This window comes from Mus musculus, chromosome 1 (genome assembly GCF_000001635.26).
Source record: "Mus musculus strain C57BL/6J chromosome 1, GRCm38.p6 C57BL/6J".
NCBI classification, from domain to species: Eukaryota; Metazoa; Chordata; class Mammalia; order Rodentia; family Muridae; genus Mus; species Mus musculus.
This window is the reverse complement of record NC_000067.6, coordinates 65,231,025-65,257,847: the sequence shown is the minus strand read 5'-3', so window position 1 is coordinate 65,257,847 and position 26,823 is coordinate 65,231,025. Positions and strand designations below refer to the sequence as shown.

The 26,823-nt window shown below is 37.5% G+C and overlaps 1 protein-coding gene across 10 annotated transcripts in view; it reads right to left on the bottom strand.

Annotated features, from left to right (window-relative positions):
- The window catches only part of Pikfyve (phosphoinositide kinase, FYVE type zinc finger containing), a 92,057-nt gene that overhangs the window by 20,849 nt on the left and 44,385 nt on the right, over window positions 1-26,823 (bottom strand). For 9 of the 10 annotated variants that reach the window (XM_006495776.3, XM_006495782.4, XM_006495779.4 and 6 more), the window contains 15 exons: window positions 23,989-24,118; window positions 23,414-23,594; window positions 22,764-22,838; window positions 19,306-19,413; window positions 13,312-13,452; window positions 12,012-12,138; window positions 10,630-11,786; window positions 7,562-7,662; window positions 6,172-6,243; window positions 5,265-5,436; window positions 4,318-4,496; window positions 2,693-2,806; window positions 2,218-2,326; window positions 1,755-1,909; window positions 1,210-1,300 (listed from right to left, as the gene is read on the bottom strand). In XM_006495776.3, coding sequence (XP_006495839.1) covers window positions 1,210-1,300; window positions 1,755-1,909; window positions 2,218-2,326; window positions 2,693-2,806; window positions 4,318-4,496; window positions 5,265-5,436; window positions 6,172-6,243; window positions 7,562-7,662; window positions 10,630-11,786; window positions 12,012-12,138; window positions 13,312-13,452; window positions 19,306-19,413; window positions 22,764-22,838; window positions 23,414-23,594; window positions 23,989-24,118 — 2,912 coding nt within the window. Of the gene's footprint in view, window positions 1-1,209; window positions 1,301-1,754; window positions 1,910-2,217; window positions 2,327-2,692; window positions 2,807-3,535; window positions 3,616-4,317; window positions 4,497-5,264; window positions 5,437-6,171; window positions 6,244-7,561; window positions 7,663-10,629; window positions 11,787-12,011; window positions 12,139-13,311; window positions 13,453-19,305; window positions 19,414-22,763; window positions 22,839-23,413; window positions 23,595-23,988; window positions 24,119-26,823 lie in introns of those variants that run through there. The other variant, XM_011238454.3, reaches the window with a different exon arrangement.

Here is a 26,823-nt window from a genome sequence, read left to right as displayed (position 1 = left end):
AGTCTAACCCTATGAATCTTGAAATGGCATCTACTGGTTCACTTAAAGTAACCCTATTTATATAAACATATATATATATAAACTACCTGAAGAGTAAAGCAATTTTCCAAAATTAAAAAACAAGCACTAATGAAGACTATCACTATTTTACATTTTCAGAAATATCTTCGCTGTCTGGCTAACTATAAGACAGCTAGATTCTGTATTTATTCTACTGAGACGTATTATTACAACACCAATCCTGGCTTTAAACAGATATGCAGTTTATAAAGAGAAAACCAGCAGGCATGGACCATACTTTGAAAATATTGCTGTAAATAGTAGCTCACATCTTGGCACGGGTATATCTAGGAACACTTGTGTTTGTCAAGTAAGCCTACTCATCTCTTATAATCCATCCACTGAACCTTCTTAGGTCCAATCACCTATGGACAACATATAATAGAAATACTGCAAGCCCCACAAAAAATTTAGTTAGGGGTCATTTAAAGATTACCATACCACAGAGATCTTTATTTGTATCTTACATAAAATAATCCACCACTATTACCCACTCTATCACCAAAATTCTATTTTCTTTTAGGGTTCTCTACAATTAGTTTCTTTTTAACCAGGCAAATGTTTCACGAGGTAGTAACTATAGCCTGTTCACAAATGCATGCCATGTAACCTAGAAAAATGCCTAAACCAAAAAAAGCACTCTAAATAATTTATCAAAAGGCCATGCAACAAAATTTCAAGTCAACTTTCTACTTCCCCAAAGCAGATCACCTACTGGATGATAATGTATTTTCAAGTGTATGCCTACAGACTATACTCAAAAAGGTCTCACACTAGGCACATACAAGGTGCACGTACACATGTAGGCAAAAGCACTCATGCTCATGAAAGTAAACAACTACATTTTTTTTTAAAGAAAATTAAAGACTGAGAACTCTACTATAACTCTGAGGACCCTGAGTACTTCCTCTGTTATATCTTCTATACTGTCTCAGGTAGAGTAGCCTTTTTACAAATATTCAAATAAATAAATTATAACATATTATTTTAATTGGTATTAAAATATAAAAGTAATCCAGATCATATATCCCTGAAAATTCACACATGACAGAAAACTTTATGCATTAAATTACTACTCCTAAGTGTTAGAAGTGGAATTAACTATATTTCTATCGATGAAACAACAAAGACAACGCTACATGTTATTACCTTGCTTTCTTCACCTTGTCTCAGTCTCCCAGGACTGGGAGGAACTGAAGGCCTCTTTCTACCTTTTTCCTGCTGGAAGAGGTCCTGCAACCTATAGCCACAGGCAAAAAGGACATGGTTTTGTTTTCAGTACTTAAATTATACTTATAAACTTTTTCTTGTTATAAACTTTAAAGTTGTACCTAGCCATTATTGAATTATTATGATAGTCAAAGATGATTCACAGTCTCAGTAGCACACACACTTGAAACAGCAATGAGGGCTATTTCCTCTTATCTTAACAAACTATGTAAAGGCTGCAATATGTTTTAAAGAATGAACACAACAAAGGAAAAAAAACCTTTAAAACTAAGAAAATGGAGCATCTATAATCAACTAGGATATTTAATTTTAAAAACTGGGATTTGGGATTTAGCTAAGTAACAAAGTACTGCCTAGCAAAACACATTGCCTTGGTTTGATCCCCAGGAACAGAAAATAACTTTTGGAATACTATGGTAGAACAAATTTGGCAATGCTATGGACAAAGCCCGACAAAGCCATACCTGCTGTTCCACGCCTGGAGCACCTCACAGAGGCTTTGCTTCTTGGCAATCAGTGACTCAAAAATGGACTGCAGTTGCTGAGGGGTATCCACAGAGGAAGACATGAGCCTTGCTTGCATCTTCTCTGTCCAGTTCTTAAACTCACCCTCTTCCATCTGGAAAGCAACAGAAACAAGTTTGGTAAGCTTAGACACCAGAGAGACAGAGGAATTTCTAGGGAACAACAGCTTCTAGATTTTCTTTCTTTTTTTTTTTTAAGATTTATTTATTATTATATATAAGTATTCCATAGCTATCTTCAGACACACCAGAAGAGGGCTTCAGATCTCATTACGGATGGTTGTGAGCCACCATGTAGTTGCTGGGATTTGAACTCAGGACCTTCAGAAGAGCAGTTGGTGCTCTTAATCGCTGAGCCATCTCTCCAGCCTGCTTTTAGATTTTCTATAGAAGAAACAATTACCTCCTTTTGTGCAAAGATATCTTCCATCTTTTCCTCTCTAGTTTTGCTAAATGTATCCGTTTTCAAGGATGCAAGTCTCTCATCAACAGCTAGGTACACCTGTGAAACCCTAAAAGTGAGGAAAGAGCACCACATGTCAGAGGACTTGAAATCAAACTATTGCACAGAAACCAGGGGAAAGGCAGTTTATATAAAACCATAGCTAAAGGGAATTCTCATCAAAAATCATGTGGAATTTTACAAAGCAAAACAAGGTATCAAAGGATTTACTTCAAAGTTTTAAGTTGTCAGTTATTACAACATTATTTGAATTTTCTTTTTCCCACTGAGCACACACTATCTATTATATTATATACATATAATTAGAAAACAAAAGTTACTCATATTTCAAAAGAAGAGTTAAACTGACAATAAATCACCATGGACTACAAACATGACCAAGCAAAAATAGATGACCAAAGCAACTAAAACCTACTTCTGAAAAAAGTCTTTGAGGTCCTGAAGAAGAGATACCTTCAGTGGGGCTTGACGCTTAATGAATATTTTTGGTAGTGGAACACATACTTCAAGAAGCCGAATAGGAGAGTAACTGAGGAAAGAAACAGTAACAGGAGAAAATGAATACTACTTTAATGCTTTATACAGAGCATATACATATGTATGCAAATGTTTAATTAAATTCTATTGAACATAAGAGAAAATAATGTTTTCTATAAAAACTAAGTTTCATAAAGACAAAAAATAACTTTCAACCCCCAGAAGTATCTTTGCCAGTGTTGAGAGGATTCTGTTTATCCTTGCACTGTAATGCTGTTATTTACCCCTCAGCAATGACTTTAGTGCAAACTTTTGCTATGGCTCTCAAGGAACTTTATAAAGTTTAAAAAAAGTACTTATTAACTCCCAGCTCTTGAGGGTTCTTCATGCATCTTTACTTCCTTTCCACCAGAGGTACAGACTAGTAAATACATATATCCTACATCCTACATTTATGGTTAAAAGCCTTTGTTTTAAAAAGAAAATTCTATTTAATAAATATTTCATGAGTATACTATGTCAGATATGGTTTTAAATACCTAGAATACAGCATCAAAATTCATGCCCTCATGACTTAGGAATAATGAAATGTGGCTAATAAACAAAATATAAATATTTAAGTATCTTTATCAGAGCTCTATGGAAAAATAATAATGAGCAAAGAATGAAGCATGAAGATCTAAAGAGAGAGTGCTGGTAAGTAAGGAAACAGGTAGGTATCTGAGGGACAAGCAGCTGAGAGAAGGAAGGATAAGTACAAGGCTCCCAGGTAGGCACCTACCTGGCACAGCAGAAGGCAGGCCAGAGCCAGAGAGACCTCAGCAGAGTGACTGTGAGCAGTAGGAGGTGAGAACACAGGCCCTGAGCAACCAGAGTATGTAAGAGTATGTAAGGGTTTGTAAGCCAGAAACTGGATTCTGGCCTCTACTTGCAAACCAGATACCTTTGGAATTTCTACAGCAGCATAAGGAACAGCTGATTTTCCTGGAACAGGCTCACATTTTTGACTGCTGAACAGAGCTAAGAGCTGGCTACAGGAATAAGGCTAAGGGGGTCTGTCCAGAGTTACTGTGGTAACATCCTGCTAAAACAAAAGAATGGCATGCCTAGAGCAATGAAGTAGTAGTATTAGTAGTTTCTGAGGACAGCACTTAAGGCGTTCTCACATTTGATACTGCAACAGTGAGTATTTATTCCTTGAACTTGGAATTTTAGCTTTGTTAGAAGTATCTTAGGATCTTCATGGTAATTTCTCAACAAAAATCTCAGACTTGCAGATGCCAAAACAATGGTCAAGAGTGAGTCAGGAAGCAGAAAAATCAATCACTTGACTGCTCCATGGATGAAATATACAAGATTATTATCCTTGCTTATAACAGAACAATAATACTACCTAGTTCTTGGCATAAAGGGTAACTAACACTAAAAGCTCTTAAAGTATAGCCCTCTGCATTTGTAGGTTTAGAGATAGGGGAGGACATATATGCCCAAATTCAACCCAAGAGTGGAAGTGTTCTATCTATAAGGAATGTGATAATACACACGATCCTTTTGCCTTCTTACCTGAAAGATGCCACCATCTGGTTATAAGAGAAATACTGGTGATAATCATGGTGGATAGAGTGACCGCAGGGCTCAGCGTTGGCTCTGCGTGTGTACTGGTGGCCATAAAATCGAAGTTCAAGGTACTTTGCAAATGACATAGACCAGGATTCATTTGAAAGAGCAACAACTGGTGTTACCTGAAGTTCAGGGGGAAAAAGTAATAAATTACAGACTAAGAATCTCACTTTTGAAAGATGTATTTCTATTTTTCAAGACAAACAACATACTCTGACACATAAGATTACATAAAGATATAAATAAAATTATATAAATAAATAAATCATAACCTAAACTTATGCTATTTCTCCTAAGATGGATTGAACCCATTTAATAAAAAATAAGCAAATAAAAAAATCACAATACTGACATCAAATATTTTTTCAGAGTTAGAAGAGACAGTTCAAAGAAATTAAATACATGTCCATATCATTTTTTTTAAGATTGATATAAAAACCAATACAGAGCATTTTCAACAAAGCCCCATCCACATTTTTTCAGAATAGTTGTTGATACAGACTCAGATTTGTTAGGTAAGTATCTTCTTCATACACTGTAGTTACTGCTTTATAAGTCTATTTCCTCCTCTACAAGCCATTCCTTATTCTCTTTCTATTCTATTCCTAAGGTGCAAAATCGTACCTAAAACACAGAAAGGATTGTCTGCTAAATTAACATATATAAGTTATCAAAATATAATTTCAATATATTTCTTGAACAAGGCATACATATTTTATGTAATGACATATATTCTTTCAATGAAGTGTAAAAGCGTATTAAGTTAAGCATATAGCACAAGGTTATACGAAGATCACAACAACAAATAACAAAGTTCAAAATCTACATCCCCCAAAAACTATACAAAGAGAAGGAAATGTTACAGGAAATATGTCAGTAGCAGCACATACTTGTTTGCAGATTCTGCACCAGGAATATGTGAGAATTGTATGTTGATATCCAGGCACTGGAGAATCCAACTCCTTCAGAATTATCTGTACACAGCCTTGGCCATGAACAAAGCGTCGAATGTGATGAACCATGGGGGTGTCACAGAACATGCTCGGACACTGGTAAGAAGACCTGGGATAAACAAGAGAATCTTTCTCACATTAAATTTGAAACAGTCCACACAGCAAGTAACGAGTGATCACAGCCACAACCAAGAAAGTACGGCAGCAGCTCTAGAATAATGACAGACAGTGCACAATCTAAACAGGATGCACACTGCTCTGAGCTGTCTTAAACTGAAGCATGGTAGAAGTTCTCATTTGCCATAACACCTTCTAATGTCCAATTTCAAACAACAGTAAAACCCAGATATTTCTAAGGACTTTTCCCTGTAAAAGAAGCTGTTAACATTAACTCGCTCATGCCTTGCTGTGAAGCTTAACTGGAAACACCAATGAAACGTAAACTGATGTCGAGGTGCCCCAAGCCTGCTTCTCACTTCAATCACTATAAACATAGACATACTAAAAAAGTCTTGGAATGGCAGAAAGACTGGAAAGTATATCGTAAAGATATACTCTGACATGTGATGCAAAAATAAGAACCATCAACAATACTTGATATTCAACTCAAAATGTTTAGCTTGAAATTCTGGACTTCAAAACTGCATAATAATTAATCCAGCACTTGAGAGGCAGATCTATGTGAGTTCCAGACCAGCCTAGTCTACAGAGTCAGTTCCAGGCCAGTCAAGGCTATAGAGTGAGACATTTTTCTCAAATAAATAAATAAATAAATAAATAAATAAATAAATAAATAAATAAATAGCAAAGCATAATAAATCATAAGGAAGATATCGACTTTTACCTGAAACAGTATCTTTCTAAAAATATCCCCAGTGTAAGGTCATTCTTTCCATAAAACTCCATTGTTACAATCCTAAAAGAGATGACTTCTTAGAAATATGGCAACATTACCACAAAGACTATATTCTAATTATTAAATATGCTTATGATGAAGTACTAAAGAAAAACATATCTAATGATGCTGTGGAACAGGTTTTACCTCATTCTGTCAAACAAGTGTAGACTAGCCACACTATAGCATCGTTTCCACTCCTATTTCGTTAGTATCTTTAAAAAATTATTTAATGAGAATGCACAAACTGTAAAATAAGTGGAATAAAACTGATTTGCATTAGGAAGAGGTAAAACTGTCTTTCAGTTTCAATCCCAATCAACATTGGGGAGAAAAAAAAAAGACAGTGCTCTTCTGCCCTCTAGTCACTGAGTATGGAAAACAGCTCCTAACTGTACGTAACACAACTAACCAAAATTAGAGACTTTGCATGTACGCTTGTTAAAATCTGTATCCTTAGTATTACCTAAGGAGTCCATTAATTTCTAAGGGAAAAAAACCCTACACACTTTCAGAAAATCATGCTTAAAGTTGTCCTGGAACTACACAAGCTTCAAGAAAAAAATTTTTGTTGGAGATAAATATTTTATTATGGAAGCAGCATTACCAAAAACAAACAACAATGAGAAAGGGAGTGAGGCTGAGCACAGCATCCGTGCATGCATTCAATGCTTTCCCCTGAATGCTGGCTTCCTATCATCAGTTACTTCAAGCTCTAGCTTCTGTGACTTTCCCTGCCATGAAGGACTGTATCCTTCAACTATGAACCAAATAACCCTTTCTCCTTTAGGCTGCTTTTGACAGATAATTTTTTAACATAACAACAAAAACCTAACAGGCATGTAAGGTCTTTATGGCTATCACTAGAAATATTACAACATTATAAAATGTGTTTGTCTCTATAAATTTATTTAAGACATTTACAAGAAGAACACACTAATGAGACAAAAGGTTGGTCTGGTAGTATAACTCAGTGGTAGAACTACAAACAGTAAGATAAACGGCTGACTCTTTTATAACACTATGCAAAGGGAAACCTACCTAAATTGTACATGCTTATAATCAAAATGTAGACTTTTGGTTTCAAAAACCAGCTTTTGTGGATCAACTTTGTAAGTTCTATAATACAAACATTTCTCTTTCCTCTCTCTGAATTTTTTTCATTCTTACTTAAGGTACAATTATTTATTCATGAACAAAAACCCTTCACGGTTACTTTATAAGTTTAAATATTCTATCAATTCACATGTGACCATCAATGTATCATAACTAAAAGCAGGCATTATTTATGTTATTGGAATTCCACTACTAGGTGCACTAGTGCACACAAGCATCCTACCAAGGACTGACACAAGCACTGGGAGCATTGCTGGACTGGGCAGAAGAGCTGCTGAAGAGCACACAGAGCCTCTGGTGGTTAGCAGGGTTCAGACAGTCCACCTGCAGAACAAGGAACAGATGACACCTAAGTCAGAACACAGCTCCTAACCAAGTCACTGACGCAGAACATGCTGCACTCAGTTAATAGTCTTCTGTTATCACTGTTGGATGCTTGTAAAGACTTACAAAAGGCTAACTATAAGAGCAGCCAGGTTTTGAACACAGACTATTTCAGAACTCTAAGGTAAACTTAAGTGTAAAGTAACTGGGGTTGGAGTGTAACATAAATGAGGTCCTCGTTATACCCAAAGCTAGCCTGAAAGGATAAGAGAACTAACAAGTTTGATTCTTAACATAAACATTCCATTTTTTCAAAATTGCATTATATTCTGGAAGAACTAATTAGTTAAAATATATTCCTATGAAACAATATGACCTGACAGATAAGATATGTTATCAATCCATGGTGCCTAGAGATCTAAATTCTGAGATATTTTGTCACCTGTGCTTTTCCTGTTCCCTGTTAAAATTCAATAGTAAAGTCCCTCCTCCTTAGATATCATTCCACCTATCACACTATGTAGTCTGCACAACTAAATAGCAACTCAGACCAACATGGTGGCACATGCATAAAATACCAGCACTTGGGAGGTAGAGTCTAGAGGATCAGGAGTTTAATGTCTTCCTCAACTAGATTTTGATGCCAGCCTACAAGAAACAAACCAACAAGCACCAAAAGAAAAACTATTCTTTTTTGTTTATTCATACTATTCAAATAAACATACATGCACAATCACACATGTTCATACACATATACATATACAAAGGTGACTTTGTTTTCACTGAAATGAGATATGCTACAAAAATGAATTAATATAACTTGTTTTGAGGACATGCTAAAATACATCCACCCATAATGTTTTATTCCAATATAGCATAACTTTAAAGTCGTATTTTTAAAAAAATCATACATGGAATTAATTCCATGACAAGCTTTTTAGTAGTTCAGAAGTTATCATGGGTTTTATACAGATCATATAGGGACCAACCTATCCTTTGTTTGATATGGGTTGAATATGAATGATGCCCATGCCCAAGAATCCTGTATTTAAAGTTTTCCTCAACTGGGATGCTATGTTAGACATACTAGAAACTATAATGTGGGGCCTACATGGAAGTAGGTCACTGAGGGAGTCTCCCTGAAGCCTGTATCTTATCCCAGGCCCTTCGACTTCTCTCTACTTATCTGCTGTGAAGTGAATAACCTCTGCCAGACTCCAACTACTGTGAATAATGGAGTCAAGGAGTATGGACTGAAGCCTAGGACTCACCAGCTAAAATAAACTCCCTTAAATTGTTTAATGTCACGTATTTGTTACATCTGCAAAACATAATGTAATCCTTTTAACTACAAAAAAAATGGATATAATAAAGTGCTTCAACAAACATTCTTGTACATATATTCTTACAAGCAAGGATCCTCACATATATTTAAATCATTCAAGAATAGAGAAGTTGGAATCCTGAGTCAAAGGTGTATAAAACTACATGTAAAATAAGATAGTACATGTAAATATCCTCAGCACTTTCTATAAATTTATACAAAAGCATTCAAAATTTCTTGACTCTCACTATAGTTCTGTGTGAGTCTCACAATTGCTTAGCACCACCATTTAATACTTCCTTGAGTAACAGTGAAGCTAGATTTTTTTTGTTTTAACGAACTGCATTTAATCTAATGAAAGATTTCTTCATAAGTTTCAATTTAAATCATGTACACATCCACAAGTAGATCTTCCTTAAACATCTTTAATTTCTATATCTAAACAGATGTAGTTAAATAACAATATATAATTTTTACTCTTAGATGTATGTGTGTGTGTGTGTATGTGTGTGTGTATACTCCTAGCATTAAGGAGGTACAGACAAGATTATAAACTCAAGATCAGCCAGGATCACATAATAAGACCTATGAAGATTAGCTTTGTCACCTTAACATAACTTAGAATCAACTAGGAAGAGAGTCTCAATAAAGGATTCTCTACACTGGTTTGGAAGATGGGCTTACTGAGTGATTGTCTTAAGTTAAAATGTGAGAAGAAGACCCACTATAGGTGGCACCATTCCCTAGCAAAAGGTCCTGAACTGTTTAAGTACTGAGAAATAGAACTGAGCACAAGCAAGTGGAGAGCATATACATATTTCTTCTGCTTTGTTCCTAACTGTGGTGGTATCTTAAGTTACTTCAAGTTCCTTAAAGTAACCTTTATTTGCCCTTATTGATGGGCTGTAAACCCAGAATTATAAGCTAAATAAACTCTTCCATAAGCTGTCTTTTTGTCGGAGTGTGTCACCACGGAAAGAAAGAAAGAAAGAAAGAAAGAAAGAAAGAAAGAGAGAGAGAGAGAGAGAGAGAGAGAGAGAGAGAGAGAGAGAGGAGAGAGGAGAGAGAGAGGAGAGAAAGAGAAAGAAAGAAGAAGAAGAAGGAGGAGGAGGAGGAGGAGGAGGAGGAGGAGGAGGAGGAGGAAGAAGAAGAGGAGGGAGGGAGGGAGGGAGGGAGGGAGGGAGGGAGGAAGGAAGGAAGGAAGGAAGGAAGGAAGGAAGGAAGGAAGGAAGGAAGGAGAGGGAGAGGAAGAAGAAGAGGGAGAGGAAGAAGAGGGAGAGAGGAAAAGAAACTAAAACAAAAACATGACCTATCTTAAAGCAATGAAAAAGTCAAGAGCTACATCATCACACTTAAGCAATACAGACAGAAACTTAAAACAACTACACACTTTCCCTTAGTTCAAGCCCTTCCTACTTTACTACAAGTGCATATTAAAATCCAAAATCCCAGTTTTGTTGCCTTATGACTCTACTTTTCTACTTCATATATAAGCCACCAGACTCAAGAAGAAGAAAGGAAATAAACAAAAGAATAAATATTTTAAAAGTCTGCATGCAATTTGTCATATTGTTTTTTTTAAAAATCTTGCCTCAGTAATTTTTCAACAGACAAAACATTCTAATCTTACCCAGACGTCCTACCTTTGTTGGCCATATTACATCACTTGGAATCAATCCCCTCTCTTCATCACTCTCAGTTTTGTTTCCTGATTTGCCACCTGAAGTACATGATGCATCTTTTGAATGGACAAAGGGGTCCAAATGTTTTGACTGAATTCTTCCTCCTCTAGCTCGATAATCAGCTAGCATTCTACCCAAGGTCTGGCTGTCACCCAGATGTTCAGCAATCCTGGTGCTCACTAGCTCATGTGAGGGTAAGACTTGAATAGACTTGGCCTGAACACTGCCATTCATGCCCTGAAGTCCAGAGAGATCCCTGAGCAGCTGTTTCTTCCTCCTGCTCTCCATTTCCTTCACCTCTTTGTTGAGAAGAGGAGACCAGTAAATCTGCTCTGGAAAATAATCTCGAGTTGAGCATCTCATCCCCTTTTCAGTTAAAAGGAAAGGTTCACGGAATGTAATAACTGGAGAGATACAGAGGATTACATCTTTTAACTCCTGTTTAAATGTCAAGGCATAAGTCTTTCGTTGATCTTCAGAGGAGGTGACTTCCTCAGTAACGTACATTCCAGTGTCATCCTGTAAAGGGTCTCTAAAAGCTTTCATCTGGCTTTTGGGATCCTGTTGCTCATCCGTTTGCTGTGAAGTCTCTGGCTGTTCATTTCCTACGGCATCCTGTTGATCCATATGGAGAGGCAACAATGACTCTGGTACCAATGCAAAAAGAGCACAGGGAATACCTGCTGGGCAAGTGGGGGTGGTATAATCTTGATGCTTCAAAGAGGCAACAGCTTGTGGAATACTTTTATTGTCTAGTTCACCCTTCTCTAGCACAGTCCTTGATTCCAACAAAGTGCTATCCTCAGAAGACAGGGCCTCACGAGGGCACTCAGGATCCTGAGGAAGGGAGCTGCCACTGACCTGCTCCTGAGAGGCTCCCTCTTCACCTCGTCCCTCCGTCAGAAGATGGAATGAAGGGCTTTGCATTAATGTTGGAGGCATAGCGAACTCATCCATGAGAAAAGAGATTTCTAGCTGAGAATGATAAGCTACACAGATCATAAATATTAGGATCTCCTTAACTCGAGCCAGCTCATAATCAGAGCCTCCTCTGAGCTTGATTGTGCAGCCTAGATGCTGTGGACAGCCTTCAAAAAACATCAGTGTTTTGGTTTGTTCTACAAATAAATAAATAAAAATGAAGAGACTTAGATGACCAAACAATTTACTACCCACAAAAAAGAAAAACCATATGTGAATAAAGCCACCTGAAACATCTCCCACTTAACCAGTGCTAACAGATATTAACACTTGCTGAATAAACAATGATACAGTTAACTCAGAGATGACTCACTTCTCCTTGAGGTCCCTAACTGAGTGATTATATGCTTAAGATGACTCACCATTAGGCAGCTGAAATATCTGCATATAAAATTTGTGGCAAGTGCCCAAGTGGGGTTTGGTGAGCAGCTGGTCCATGGACACCACTAAATCACCTTGGGTCATTCGACTGATTCTTTCTAAAACTTGCTACAAAACAGAAAAACACTGTATTACAAAATTAAATTAGCTATGAATAAAAATCTCAATAACATGGAAAAGTACATTAAGTATTAAACAAAATAATGTTCACAATCAACTTCTTTAATTTTAATAAATCAATCGCTTGACAACTTGTTTATTCTACACTTGGCCAAATTTACTTGCTAAATAATCAATGTGTAGCCCCAAAAAGAAACCATGGTCATGGTACTCTTATCAAAACATGGGTGTGGCATGGTGGTTCACTTGTATAACTCCAGCACTTAGGAAGCAGAGGCAGGAGGATTAGTGCAAGTTTGAGGTCAGCCTGGTTTAATAACTGAGTTCCAGACCTGCCAGAAATACAATGTGAAACTACATTATTTTTACTCTTACTTTATTTTGTTATTGTCTTTTGTTAAAAGAGCATTTGGATAGCATGTCTTAGCTATGACATGATGTTACGATGGGAAAACAAATAAAAATCAGTTTCCTTAAAAGTGACCTCTGTTTTACAGAATGAAGCACAAATGCTGATGGGTCATGTCCATTCCACCTTTGGTCTCAAAAACACCCAAAAGAATAGCTACCTGCTCCTAGAAATATGCCACTAGCCTTGGATGACAGCCCCCACTGAATACATCCTTTTAGAATTATTACACTTTGATGATTTATAATGATGTTACCTGTTCTGTTTGTGATTCACTGAATACATAGTTTCAGAGTTGTAATGCTTGGATGATTTTTGTGCTTTTCTGTGCCAAATGATTTTTGTTGGTTATTTATGACTGTTTCACTGGATATAGTTTCTAAGAGATGTAATGTTTGGTTTTTTAATGTATAAAATCCCCTGCTTGAGAGCTGCAAAATACACTGAGATTCAAACTGCCTCTGTGTTTGTTTCTGTTTGTCACCACCAAATCCTTACCCACCTAGCTTCGAGGATCCCTCATTCCAGGGACCCACATACCCGACTGGGGTGGCCTATGGCAGTTAAGTTACACTGTCTTCTGTCTTCCAGTGTGAGTCCACAGTTGTAATAATGTAGCTACTACACCTGGGTCCCACTTCCACATAAGTGCTACATCAAATAAAAATATTGCTGCATACCTACCATACATGCATATTAATTTAAAAGCCATGATTTTATAAATGAGTAAAAAAAGACAAATAAACACTCACTGACTTTACATTAATGACCAGAGTAATGCCATGTTCCAGTAACATGTCCTGAGCAATCCGAGACACTGTTTTCTCAACAAGAACCAATGTGGGTCGAACATCAACTATTCGTTGAACATAATTCTTCAAGAATTCCCTTTCCTAAGTAAGATAAACCAGAAATACAAAACCTGGTATAATTCAAGATTCTGATATATTAAAGTATCATGACAGCCTGACTATTAATATCAATATTCAGTCTATAGTCTTTCATTCACAAATAAGTCTGTAACAAATTCAAATGCAACAAAAAATTTTAATTATAGTTCTCAAGTATACATTTTACTTAAAAGTTTTAGGAAAAGTTTCACCCTCTAATAAATTTTATTTTGAAAGATTTTCAGGCCCTAACAATCTACAGTCTGCTGTAGACACTTGGTGAGGGAGAAATAGCAACTATACATTCTCAATTTCTCCCTTTATTTTTCTCGAAGTACATTAACTTCCTAATCTGCTTACTAAATTTTAATTCAAGGACATCTGAAATTATTTTCTTTGTGCAGCTCCAATAAAACACAATTATTCTGAAACCAAACGTGGTTAAGTCATACTTATAATTTCAGAATTTGAAAGGCCAAGTTACTTACAAGTCCAGGGCAGCCCAGGCTATATAAGGTTCTATGTCTCTGTCTCTGTCTCTGTCTCTCTGTCTGTTTCTCTGTCTGTCTGTCTGTCTGTCTGTCTCTCTCTCTCTCTCTCTCTGTCTCTCTCTCTGTCTCTCTCTGTCTCTCTCTCTCTCACACACACACACACACACACACACACACACACAGAGTCTGCTTCTGCTACAATGTTGACAAATAAACTTCCTCCCAGTCTGGTTCTTGCTCATCCAAGAAAGACCATCAGGTGTGTACCAAGTTCCGCTTAGAGGACTACAGACCAATAAAGCTAGTATGGAGTATAAATGGCATCACAACCTAATTATATCCTGTCCCTTGCTTCTCATCCTTTTTCTGATTACATTTGTTTCTTCCCTGATTATTTTATACTTGGTCATAGTAGGGAGGACAGAAGAAGCAGATGGGAAAGGGGAGAGAGAAAAAGAAATAACAAATTAGCTGACATTTTTCTTTCAAGCTAAGAAATTTAACAGAACTGGCATTAATGGTTTAAAAAGAAGTTTGAAAACACAGATGAAGAAGATGTCTCATATTATCAGTATTAAATCATGTTGTTAACTACAAATGTGCCCAAGCCATGACTCACATATAATTTGATAACCAGATTCAGAAAATTGTGAATAATTGTGATATTGAAATATCTATAGATTTCAAATACCATGGTTCATGAAATCCAACAAGGCACAATTTTATACATTTTAACAACTCTACAACCAAGTAACATCTTATACTCAATATGGCTATGATCTAATTCTATGAAAGTATGCTAATATCATCTATAAAACCACAAGATCAGGGATGATATACACAGAACAGTGTAAGCCTGAGGAGCAATAACGTACATAACTGTGTTTCCCCTTGTTCTCTTAGGTTCTTCACTGAAAACCATACTCCATCATATCCAGAAATGCTGACCTAAATCTAAACAAGATCTTCCATTTTTAATGATAATAGCAGAAAGCATAAGAGAACAAGAACTCCAGGAAATAAATTCATTAGCTAATGCAGAAAATTTGAAAAAGCATTTTGTCTTAGACTACAACTGTGTTTTGCTAGCTCCTATCTATGGAATGAAATACAAAGTGATTGCTTCTATCCTGCTAGAAAAAATATGACTACGAATATAAAAAGTATGTTTTCCTAAGTATTTCTGGTAGTGTGTTTCCATGTATATGCTATTTATATTCCTAAATACCATATATTTTGAATGATCACAAACTATAATACCATTCATAGGAGAAAAAAAAGCCATTGCAAATTAAAACAAACAAAAAACACTAACACCTGAAATTGATGCAACTTCAGATCTAAGGCCGTTCTTCCACGGCGACAAGTAGGCTGAGGGCAGGCTCACACCTCTCCAACTACTACTGAGACCCTACCCCCCTAGTCTTATCCCCAACTCTGTAGCTGGAAAGCTGCTGTGGTCTTCCTTTCCTCTTTGACCCAGTCTCCGAAGGATCACAAAAACCCTTTCCCTCAACCTTATTTCCCCCAACTCAACCCAGTATCCTAGCCTCCAATACCAGCAACCACTCTCTGTGAACACACCAACTGAACAGACCAGTAAAACGGGCAAAACATGGCCATCAACCACTCTCCAAAAAATCCTCCAAAGAAACAGAAACCAAGGAACAAAACATCTACCCAACAAAGACAAAGCCAGAAATCAGAACCTAGACCTATATAATCATCCCAAACCCAGATGCCTAGATGACAGTATAAAAACACAGTAACAGCTAGGGCAATATGTCTCCAGAACCTTCCAGAGCAGGCTCTGAATATTCCTACATAACAGAAGCACAAGAAAGCCATCAAAACCAACTACATGAAGATGGTAAGAGATCTTTAAAGAGGAAATGAATAACTTCCTTAAAGAAATCCAAGAAAATGCAAACAGTTGAAGGTCTGAATAGAAGCAATAAAGGAAACACAAACTGAGGGAACTTTGGAAACTAAAAATTTAGGAATATTAACATGAACTACAGAGGCAAGCTTCCTCAACAGAATACAAGAAATGGAAGAGAGAATCTCTCTCAGGTACCAAAGATACACTGGAGAAAGAAAATGTTAAATCTAAAATAATCCTGATACAAATTATCCAGAAAATCTGGGAAACTATGAAAAGACCAAACCAAAGAATAATAGGAATAAAGGACGGAAAGAAGTTCAAAGTTCAAAGACCCAGAAAATATTTTCAACAAGATCAGAGAAGAATGTGAAAATAAAATTATAGAAGATATATATACACCAACAAACACATTGCAACATTAAGAGTAGACATTTCGGGACTGGAGAGATGGCTCAGCGGTTAAGAGCACTGACTGCTTTTTCGAAGGCCCTGAGTTCAAATTCCAGCAACCACATGGTGGCTCACAACCATCCATAATGAGATCTGATGCCCTCTTCTGGGATGTCTGAAGACAGTTACAGTGTACCTACATGTAACAATAAATAAACTTAAAAAAAAAAAAAAAAAGGAGTAGACATTTCCTCAGGTAAAGGGGTGGTACAAAAGATATTCCAACATCAGTGATTGTGGAAGATCTTTCAATCTTCTGAAATAATCTTTTATTTCTTTCTTCAAAGACTTGAAGTTTTCCTCAAGTAAGACCTCTTACTTGCTTGTTTAGTTACCATGTGATATGTTATATTATTTGTGGCTATTGTAAGTGTTGTCTCTCTGATTTCTTTTAAATTTTTTTAATTACTTTTATTTTTTTACAGTCCAGTCTTTGCCCCAATTCCGGTCTGCCCTCCCACAATTCCTCATCTCATTCCTCCTTGTCACCCTCCCCACATCTCCAAGAGGATGTTCTCCCCCTACCCTGATCCCCACAAAACCTCCCCACTCCCTGGGGCCTCAAGTCTAAAGGGTTAGGCACATCTCCTCTCTCTGAGGCTAGACCAGGCTATGTGTTGGGAGCCTTGGGCCAGCAAGTGTATGCTGCCTGGTTGGTGGCTCAGTGTCTGAGAGATCTCAGAGGTCTGGGTTAGTTGAGACTGCTGGTCTTCCTATGGGGTCACCCTCCTCCTCAGCTTCTCCCAACCTTTTCCTAATTCAACCACAAAGTTCCTTTCATCATTAATCAGGCCTTAGAGCCTTCCCTTGAGATGGATCCCAAGTTGGGCTGGTCACTGGACCTCCTTTCCCTCAGTCTCTTCTCCCTGCAATTTTTGTCCCTGCAATTCTTTTAGAATTCTGGATCAGAGTTTTTGACTGTGGGATGGCAACCCCATCCCTCCACTTGATGCCCCTGTCTTTCTACTGGAGATGGACTCTACAAGTTCCCTCTTCTCACTGTTGGGCATTTCATCTAAGATCCCTCCCTTTGAGTCCTGAAAGTCTCTCACCTCCCAGCTTATATAAGGCAAAGGTCATAGTCAATAGGACAAATCGGCAACCTGCAGATTGGGGAAAAAAAATCTTCACTAACCCCACATCTGATAGAGGGCTAAGATACAAAATATATAAAGAATTCAAGAACCTAACTGCCAAAATAAACCAAACAGCCCAGTCAAAAATGGGGTATAGAGCTAAACAAAGACTTCACAGCAGAGGAATCTCTAATGGCCAAGAAGCACTTAAAGAAATGTTCAGCATCCTTAGTGATCAGGGAAATACAAATCAAAATGACCCTGAGATTCCACCTTACACCAATCAGAATGGCTAAGGTGACAGCACATGTTGGTGAGGATGTGGAGAAAGAGGAACACTTCTCCACTGCTGCTGGGAGTGCAACCACTATGGAAATCAATATGGCAGTTCCTCAGAAAACTTGGAATCAATTTACCTCAAGACCCAGCTACACTATTCTTGGGCATACACCCAAAGGATGCTCCGTCCTATCACAAGGACACTTTCTCAACTATGTTCACAGACACTTTATTTATAATAGCCAGAAACTGGAAACAACCCACATGTCCCTCAACCAAAGAGTGAATAAAGAAAATTTGGTACATTTATATAGTGGAGTATTAGTAGTTTAAAAAATGACACCATGAAATTTGCAGACCAACAGACAGAACTAGAAAAAAATCATCCTGAGTGAGGTAACCCAGATCCAGAAAGATAAATATGGTATATATTCCTTTATAAATGGGTATTAGCCATTAAATGATAACCAAGCTACACTCTGTAGACCCAGAGGGGTTAGGGGTTAGGGTTTAGTGGGGACAGGACACACGGATTACCCTGGGAAGATGAAATAGAATAAATTTACATGCAGACTTGGGGCAATATCAATGGCATTAGTTAACATAGGGTGGAAATTTTCATGAGGTCCCACCCGTAGACAAAGAACTACAATTAACTAATGACTGTTAGAAGAAGGAGAATTAGCATTTTCCAGGTTTTCCATGGATGAACCCCACTACTGGTTGTCCAATGCAGTGATCAGCCTTGAAATCATATATATACCAATAACAAAAACACTAAACAGTTTGCATATGTGTGTGTATACATCATATATATTATATAATTGTGCATATACATTCATATATGTATTCATATATATTCACATAGATCATGTATAACTATACATACATATACATTCATACACACATAAGTAACAGAGGCTATCAATAGGACAATGGGTGGAATATGGGATAGGTTCAAGAGTGGGTAGCTGAGAGGAGCCAGAGGGAGGAAAGAGAAAAGGGAAAGTGATGTATTTAATTCTATTTCAATTAAAAACTTTTTTTTACTGTAACTGCAAGAGTAGAGATGACACTCTGGCAGAAAAGCTCCCAGGAGCCAGCCTTGGCTAGGAGTACATCCTTCTGTGGAGAGAGCTTTGTAACCATTTCTTTAAACAGAGCAGAGCTAAGAGAACTCATGCCCGTGCAGCAAAAAGTCTGAAGTTATAACTTACAGCCATTATTCTGGTGCCATTTGCTTGGGAAAAACACAAAGAAACCAATATATAACCACCATCTTACATTTTTCCTCTATTTGCCAACTACATATAAACTATGTCTATTCTAGAAACAGGTATTAATGAGAGTCTATATCACAAAACGGGAGATCCCAGTAGCCTAAGAAGTTAGAGAAACTCTCCCAGTAAAGCAATGGCCAAAGTACAGACGAGAGACCCAAAGTAAACTGAAAGTTGAATTTTCACTTCACGCATTCTCAGGCATATGTTCCCTTCATCACTCTGAAACCTTAAAAATGGGTGAAAGAGATTTGGGTAAGCTACTTCCTAAGTGTAACATAAACATGGCTCGCATAATTTAATTTCTGAAACATAACAAAGTTTTTGAAATTAAGAGGTGGCAAGCAGCACAGAAGGTAAGCATCCATCAAATGATTTCCTCCAGAAATTCTTACCTGAAGCACAATAGGATCAATGCAGGTAAACTTAGTTTCTTCTCTATAGAGATACTCAATAGAACACTTCAACAGAAGGATTTTGGGGTTTTTAATACAGGAATTCATCTAAAAAAAATGTTTTGTTAAAGATTTGCACTTTATAGACTTTAACCACAATTTTAATTCATATTGTTCATAATTTCTATTACTAAACTATTACTTTTGGGTAATTCTCGATTTTTTTTCAAAGCAAGTTCTTCAAAAACAACTTTTTCTTATCTTTTCCTCTATACTATTTATTATGTTTTTGCTTTATAATTTCTCATACTGTAAGAACAAATAATATGCATAGGTGGCAGTGGGTATTATATCCAGAGTATTCACACATTCTAGATCAACAACTTTGAGACTATATTCGGTCTTTCTAAACTTCAAAAGTAAAAAAGGAATAAAAAATTAATGGTACTTGAACATTATTCTAATGGAATACATTCTCCAACAATCCTAAGTTAGCAAGCCCAATGGATAATGTGAAGTTAAAAGAGAAAACCTAAAATTACTGTCAAAGAAATTCATGCCAACATTCCAACTATGACTAAAGCCACAGGCAGAGCGGCTTATATCCTCCCATTAAGGTTTCAGTTTGACCAAACTTAACGCAGCCCAGACTGGCAAACAGTTCTGAGGACAGGAAGTAAGTGGGCTAATGTATTTGAGGCTCTAAAAATAAAGACTCTGTCTAAATGTGATCGGTGAGGCAAGCCAATAACTCATGGGTATATATCTACCTCTCCTAACATGTTTAGTCCTTCTGTTTTATTTTGTTTTCTTTTTTGAGATAGGGAGGATCTCACTTTTTAGACCAGGACGGCCTCAAACTCAGAGAATCCACTTGCCACTAGCTCCTGAGTACTAAGATTAAAAATGTGAGCCACCACCATCTGACTAATTCTTCGTCTTAATTAGGTAAAATTCACTTATTTTGACTTGACACTGTACCTTAAAAGTATAATATCCTGATTTACAAGATTCTATATATAAACACAGTGATTTTGGACCATGTCTGAGAAATAACATTTAATACCACCTGTGGCAGAACTTTCTCCTAATGAATAAGATTACAAGGGACCAATCACTGGGCAAGTAGGTGGGACTTCCAGGTGAAGCAGAGGAAGAGAGAAATAACTCTTTTGAACAGCGGGAGCAAGGGAGACAGACAGAATGAAGGAAGCCAGAGGCTGTGGGTTTGAGTGGTGGACCCACCAGGATCCGACACTCAAGGATTTAACATAGATTAGTTTTCAAACTTAGGATCCTAGGTTCTTTGCCCAACAATTGTGTTACCTGTTGATTCTAAACTAAGATTATGTGGGGTTTTCCTTCCTGCAGTGACTCAACTGGGTTTCAGAAAAAGTTACTGCAGCAGAGCTTGGTGTGCAAGAGTACACCCCAGGCAGCCTCAGGAATTTGAAAGCATGGGGCAGGCCAACTTAGAGAGCCAGGAGGAGAGAGCGATTCTGGAGCTCTGAGTCTGACAGTGTGCTGGGCAAGAACAGGCCAGCCTGTCTGCTGCTGATATCACAGGCTAGCCTGTGACAGCGTGAGATGCCTTTTTATATTTCACGCAACGTCCAGCATATAATTTATAAGTGATCATTAACAATTTTCTAAAGGCTGAATGTCTTACAGCCCTCCATACCCATAATTTCCACATCCTGGATTTGACCTACTACATATAGAAAAATATTTGCAAAATGGAGAGTGTGTGTGTCCTAATCATGTACAAATTATTTTTTCTATCATTAAAACTCATTAGGGCCATAAACTATATAGCAAAACAACTATTTATACACTTACATCCTACCCATTGTAAGTCATCTAGAGATAATTTAAAGTCTACAAGAAAGTATTCACTAGATTATAATTAAACACTAAGCCATCTTATATACGCGCTTGAGCATCCCACATCTTAGCATTCCCTTGAGACCCTGGAACCAATAGCCTGCAACAACTCAGAGACAATTGCATTAGTCTATACTTAGAAAATAGTTAAAACAGAACATTTCAACAATCTGTTTTCTCAGACTAAAGCGGTTGTCTTGACTTCCCAGCAGCAAGTCTCCTGTGTACTCCTTAGTGTTATGTAGTTTCCTTGAAGCTTGTGAAGTAGAGCAAGGTCTAAGAATGGTGTTAGAGTTTCTCAAAATGTGAAGATCAGGATGCTAAAAAAGTCAACTCGGCAGGGAAGTGCACTTGGTATCTAAGTCCCAGCACCACGGCCGCACACAACCATCTGTCTGGACTCCAGTACCAAGGCGTCTGCTGCCCTCTTCTGACCTCCATGACATCAGGCACACACATAGTATACAGACATTCATCTGAGCAAAAGGCTCATAGAAAATGAATCAATAAAAATGTACTTGAATATAACAACCAGCAGATGACACTGAAATATCCACAGTACCCACTTTAACTGCAACACTATGACCCTTCACTCAGTCATCTAGCCTTTCCCACCCCCTTAACCAACTGAACCAGACGTCTAAAAAGGCTAGGGAGCTATGTGTTTAACGAGGTGTCCAGGAAATTAAAAGCCCTTGGAAGTTCCTATCTCAAGATTCCCTAGCATTCAATATTTAACCTAACTTCTTCTCTTGTGCTAGTGCTCAAAAGAGGCCTTAGGGCAGAGAGTAGGAGTAAAATTGGTGTCTTAGTCAGGGTTTCTATTTCTGCACAAAACATCATGACTAAGAAGCAAGTTGGGGAGGAAAGGGTTGATTCAGCTTAACTTCCATACTGCTGTTCATCACCAAGGAACTCACACAGGGCAGGAACCTGAAGGCAGGATTGAATGCAGAAGCCATGGAGGAATGCTGCTTACTGGCTTGCTTCCCCTGGTTTGCTCAGCTTGCTTTTTATAGAACCCAAGACTACTCTAGCCCAGGGATGATACCACCCACAATGGGCCCTCCCACTCTTGAACACTAATTGAGAAAATGGCTTACAGCTGGATCTCATAAAGGCATTTCCTCAAGGGAGGCTCCTTTCTCTGTGATAACTTTCTCAATTTGACACACAAAACCAGCCAGTACAATTGGTGAGAAAATAATAATGACAATTCCGTAGGAAGACCAGTTGTAGAAAACTAAACTATTTGAAGAAATGCTGACTTTTAGAAAAACCCTGCCCGGAGGCAAGGCCTCTAGAGATAGGATACCAGTATCCTTGCCCTCTATTGGACTGAAAACCTAACTCTCCCTCTTCCTTCTTCTGTCTTATGAATTCCCATTATTCAAATTCCGACCCATCACCAGCTCTGGCAGATTTTCCTGGAAACTCTGAACTTTCACCTCTATGAACCATATGACTAGGTACCCTTCAGCATCTCCTTTTCCTGCATAATAGAAATCCCAACTTGTGAGTTTAGCACATAGCCATGGTCTACTGAATTCCACTGCAGAACTGAAACTTATTACCTTTTTATGTGCAATGTTCTTGGTACAAACAAAGCCATTGACAACCACAGAGTCAAATTTCTTTCCACCTGGGATCTAATAAAACAAGAAAACAATAAAAACCAGTGATGTACCCAGACTTCATCAGATGGTTATTATTATGTCTAAACATCTTTGATATAGTTAAAAGCAGAAAGTTCCAGAATATAATTCATTTCATCTCATGATTCTCCATCTCATCATGATTGTGCTCCTACCCTCTACTTTCTAAGTGATATATGCTATTCTAAATACTCACTGACTAAATAAGCTGGTGTCTACAGCACTATTGTTAACATTAAATATTACAGGTAAAGCAGCCGTTCCCAAGTTAATATTATCTAAACAAAGCAACTACTCACTGCGTTTCCTCAAGACAGTGATAGGAATGTATGAGAACAGACTTTCTCATAAATGAAATGCTAAGAAGCAGCAGTAAAAAGGGAAGAAGTTGTTTATTTTGGTTCGCACCACACACCCAACTCCTTCTTTCCATGCCCCTCTCACTTCCTATGAGGACTACCAAGAGCTCTATTTGTATTGTTGACAGAGCAGACAAGTTTATGGTAATCCTCCTTTCAGATTACCTGCCCCAGCAGTTCCTAACAGCAGCAAACAGTAGCAGGACTCACCTTCTTGATATGGACAAACTGACGGATATCCATGTCATCATCCTGGTGCTTGACATCAGGTCGGACTGTCTGAACAACCTGGCAGACTAGTGACACAATGATGTCCCTCCAAGACGATGACAATGACTCGTTTTGAAGCAACTGCTGGAGTAGGGCCATCATGTGGTTATGATTAGCTGAACTACAAAATGTTACAAAAACAAGTTTGTACAGTTAGTACTAATAATACAAGAAGCACTTTTAAAGAAATAAACATTCCAATTATTCAAAATCTTCTATGTCCATTTTATTCTTTCAATGTATCTTTATTTACCATAATGATTCTGTACATAAATAAAATCTGTGAGTAGCTTTAAACTAACAAATGACCTTCAAAGTGCTGAAATAAAATTTTACCACATAAATTAAAATGGAGACAATCAGCTTGGAACTCTGCTTTATAAGATATTTCATCAGAACTCAGACTAGACTTTAAATTAGTATTTTCCACTTTATAAGCAAGAGAAATTATGCATATAGCCAAGTCAATGAAAATTACAAAAACTATAAGAGAAAAATAAAACTCTAGTGCTTACAGCAGCCTTTCCATGGCTTGCTTCTCCTCATTCTCCTCTCGCAAGAGTTCCAGGTTGTTATGATGCCAGCCCAAAGGGGTAAAAGGCAGCTCTTTGGATTTTTCCTCTACTCGTCGATTAAATAAGGACTCTAAACATAAAATAAGTTAGTACTTCATTGTCATATTTTATACCATCAACTTATATACTTTAAAAAAAATCTCAGAAGGTAGCCAATGTATATTATTGCTATAAAACAGTGAAGACCTTTAATCAACACACAACTAAAATACATAATAAATATGCAATCATACATGTATACATACATCAACACACTAAAACATAGAAGCAGGGCATGAGGTACAGCACTTCTCTAGCATGTGCAAGACCCAGCATGATGGAGGAGTCAAGAAACAACTAGCATCAGGCAAAATCTGAGAACAATTATGAAAAGTAATTTAACCTAAGTAACAAAGATTCTCCAGCCAAAAGTGACTTCTGAAACACAAACAGAATGGTATTTTTGAATCCTGCTTTTTTTTAAGCAGTGGGTCTCAGCCTTCCTAATGCTGTGGCCCATTTTTTTTTTTTTTTCTGAGACCCTTTAATACAGTTCCTCATGTTATTTTCATTACTAGCTCATAACTAATTTTGGTACTACTATGAATCATAATGTAAATAGTTTTCCAATGGTCTTAGCTGACCCCTGTAAAAGGGCTATTTGACCCCCAAAGAGGTTGAGACCCACAGGGTAAGAGCCACTGTTTTAGAAAGTTACAAAGAATGCAAATTTACCACATAAAATTATAAATTGAAAATCACATTCATCTGAAATCTGAATGATAATAGTAGCATAGTCATGTGGGCCCTGAACTCTCAAGAAAGAAACTCTCATGGACAAACCCAGTCCTAAATGACAGTATAAAGTCACTTCACACAATCCTCTTCGTTGTATTTTACAATATAGGCTTTAAAACAAAATTTTAAGAAACTAAAAAATAAACTACAAAGAAATTATACTAAGTAAAACATAATAAACAATTTACATATGATTTTGAAGTCTTTAATTTTTGTAAATGGGTGAAATAATTGAGTGTTGTGGTGCACACCTTTATTAATCCCTGAACTCAGGGGGTAAAGGCTGCAGTAGATCTCTATGAATTTGAGGCCAGCCTGATCTAAGTTGCCTTGGGGGCTGGAGAAATGGTTCATAAGTTAAGCTCATTTGCTGTTCTCCAGAAGACTGGAGTTCAGTTCCCAGCTCCCAGATCAGACAGCTTACGACCATCTATAACTGTAGTTCCAGGGAATCCAAACCTTTGGTCTCTGCAGGTGCCTCCACTCACACGCGCATAAACACACACACACACACATACACACACCTATAAGTGACTCTAAAAAAATAAATAAAAATTATTAGAGAGATAGAAATGGATGAAAAAAACTAAATAAGAATGCTTTACAAAACATGTGCTCATTAAATAATCATAGAACATGACTGAACACATGGTAAGAGATAGGAAACATAATTCTTTTTCTTTTAAAGCAAATCAACTTCTATTAAGCACATGTAATGGTACAAGAGGCAAAAGACTGGCACTTTTCAATTACAATTCAATTATAAACTTCTAGTCAAAGCAGATGTTAGGAGGTGAATTCCTGCCCAGCCAGAGCAGCTGCCTCCCTTGTTCCAACTTGCCCCTCCCCCTCTTTTTCTAAAGCCCTAGGAACTAAGTAGACCAGAGAAAGACCATTCCCTCCCTTTGCCTTTTCTCCTCCACAACTTAAGTTAAGACAGGTTTGTAGACAAATGGACAGATCTGGAGGATATCATCCTGAGTGAGGTAACCCAATCACAAAAAGAACTCACATGATATGCACTCACTGATAAGTGGATATTAGCCCTGAAGCTCGGAATATCCAAGATACAATTCGCAAAGCACATAAAACTCAAGAAGGAAGACCAAAGTGTGGATACTTCAATCCTTCTTAGAAGGGGGAACAAAATACCCATGGAAGGAGTTACAGAGACAAAATGCGGAGCAGAGACTGAAGGAATGACCATCCAGAGACTGCCCCACCTGGGGATCCATCCCATACACAACCACCAAACCCAGACACTATTGTGGATGCCAACAAGAGCTTGCTGACAGGAGCCTAATAGAGCTGTCTCCTGAGAGGCTCTGCCAGACAAATACAGAAGTGGATACTCATAGCCATCCATTGGACTGAGCAGTGTCCCCAATGAAGGAGCTAGAGAAAGGACCCAAGGAGCTGAAGGGGTTTGCAGCCCCATAGGAGGAACAACAATATGAACTAACCAGTACCCCCAGAGCCCTTGGTCCTGTGAAGGTTCTATGCCCCAGTATAGGGGAATGCCAGGGCCAGGAAGTGGGAGTGGGTGGGTTGGTGAGCAGGGGGAGTGGGGAAGAGATAGGGGGTTTTCAGAGGGGAAACCAAGAAAGGGGATAATATTTGAAATGTAAATAAAGAAAATATCTAATTTTTTTAAAAACTCAAAAAAATTTTAACAAAATAAAAAGAGCGGTTTGTATTCATCTAGTCTTCTTTAAATCCAATGAAATTGACAGTGGATTTCCTCTTTTGCTTTATCCTCTTTTGCCTACTTTTCTTCCCAACTCTACAGAGTAAACAGCAAGTCCCAGTGACGAGCTCACCTGTGAGCTCTCTAACAATGAGGCAATCCTTGACAACATGTACATCAATGTTTACTATTATATAATGCCTTCAAAAGAATAAAACACAAAGTTGATTAAAAAATATTTAATCACTTTTATTTTAAAGGTCTCATCTCAAACTAAGACCAACTATATATTCTTGAACTCCAACATACTC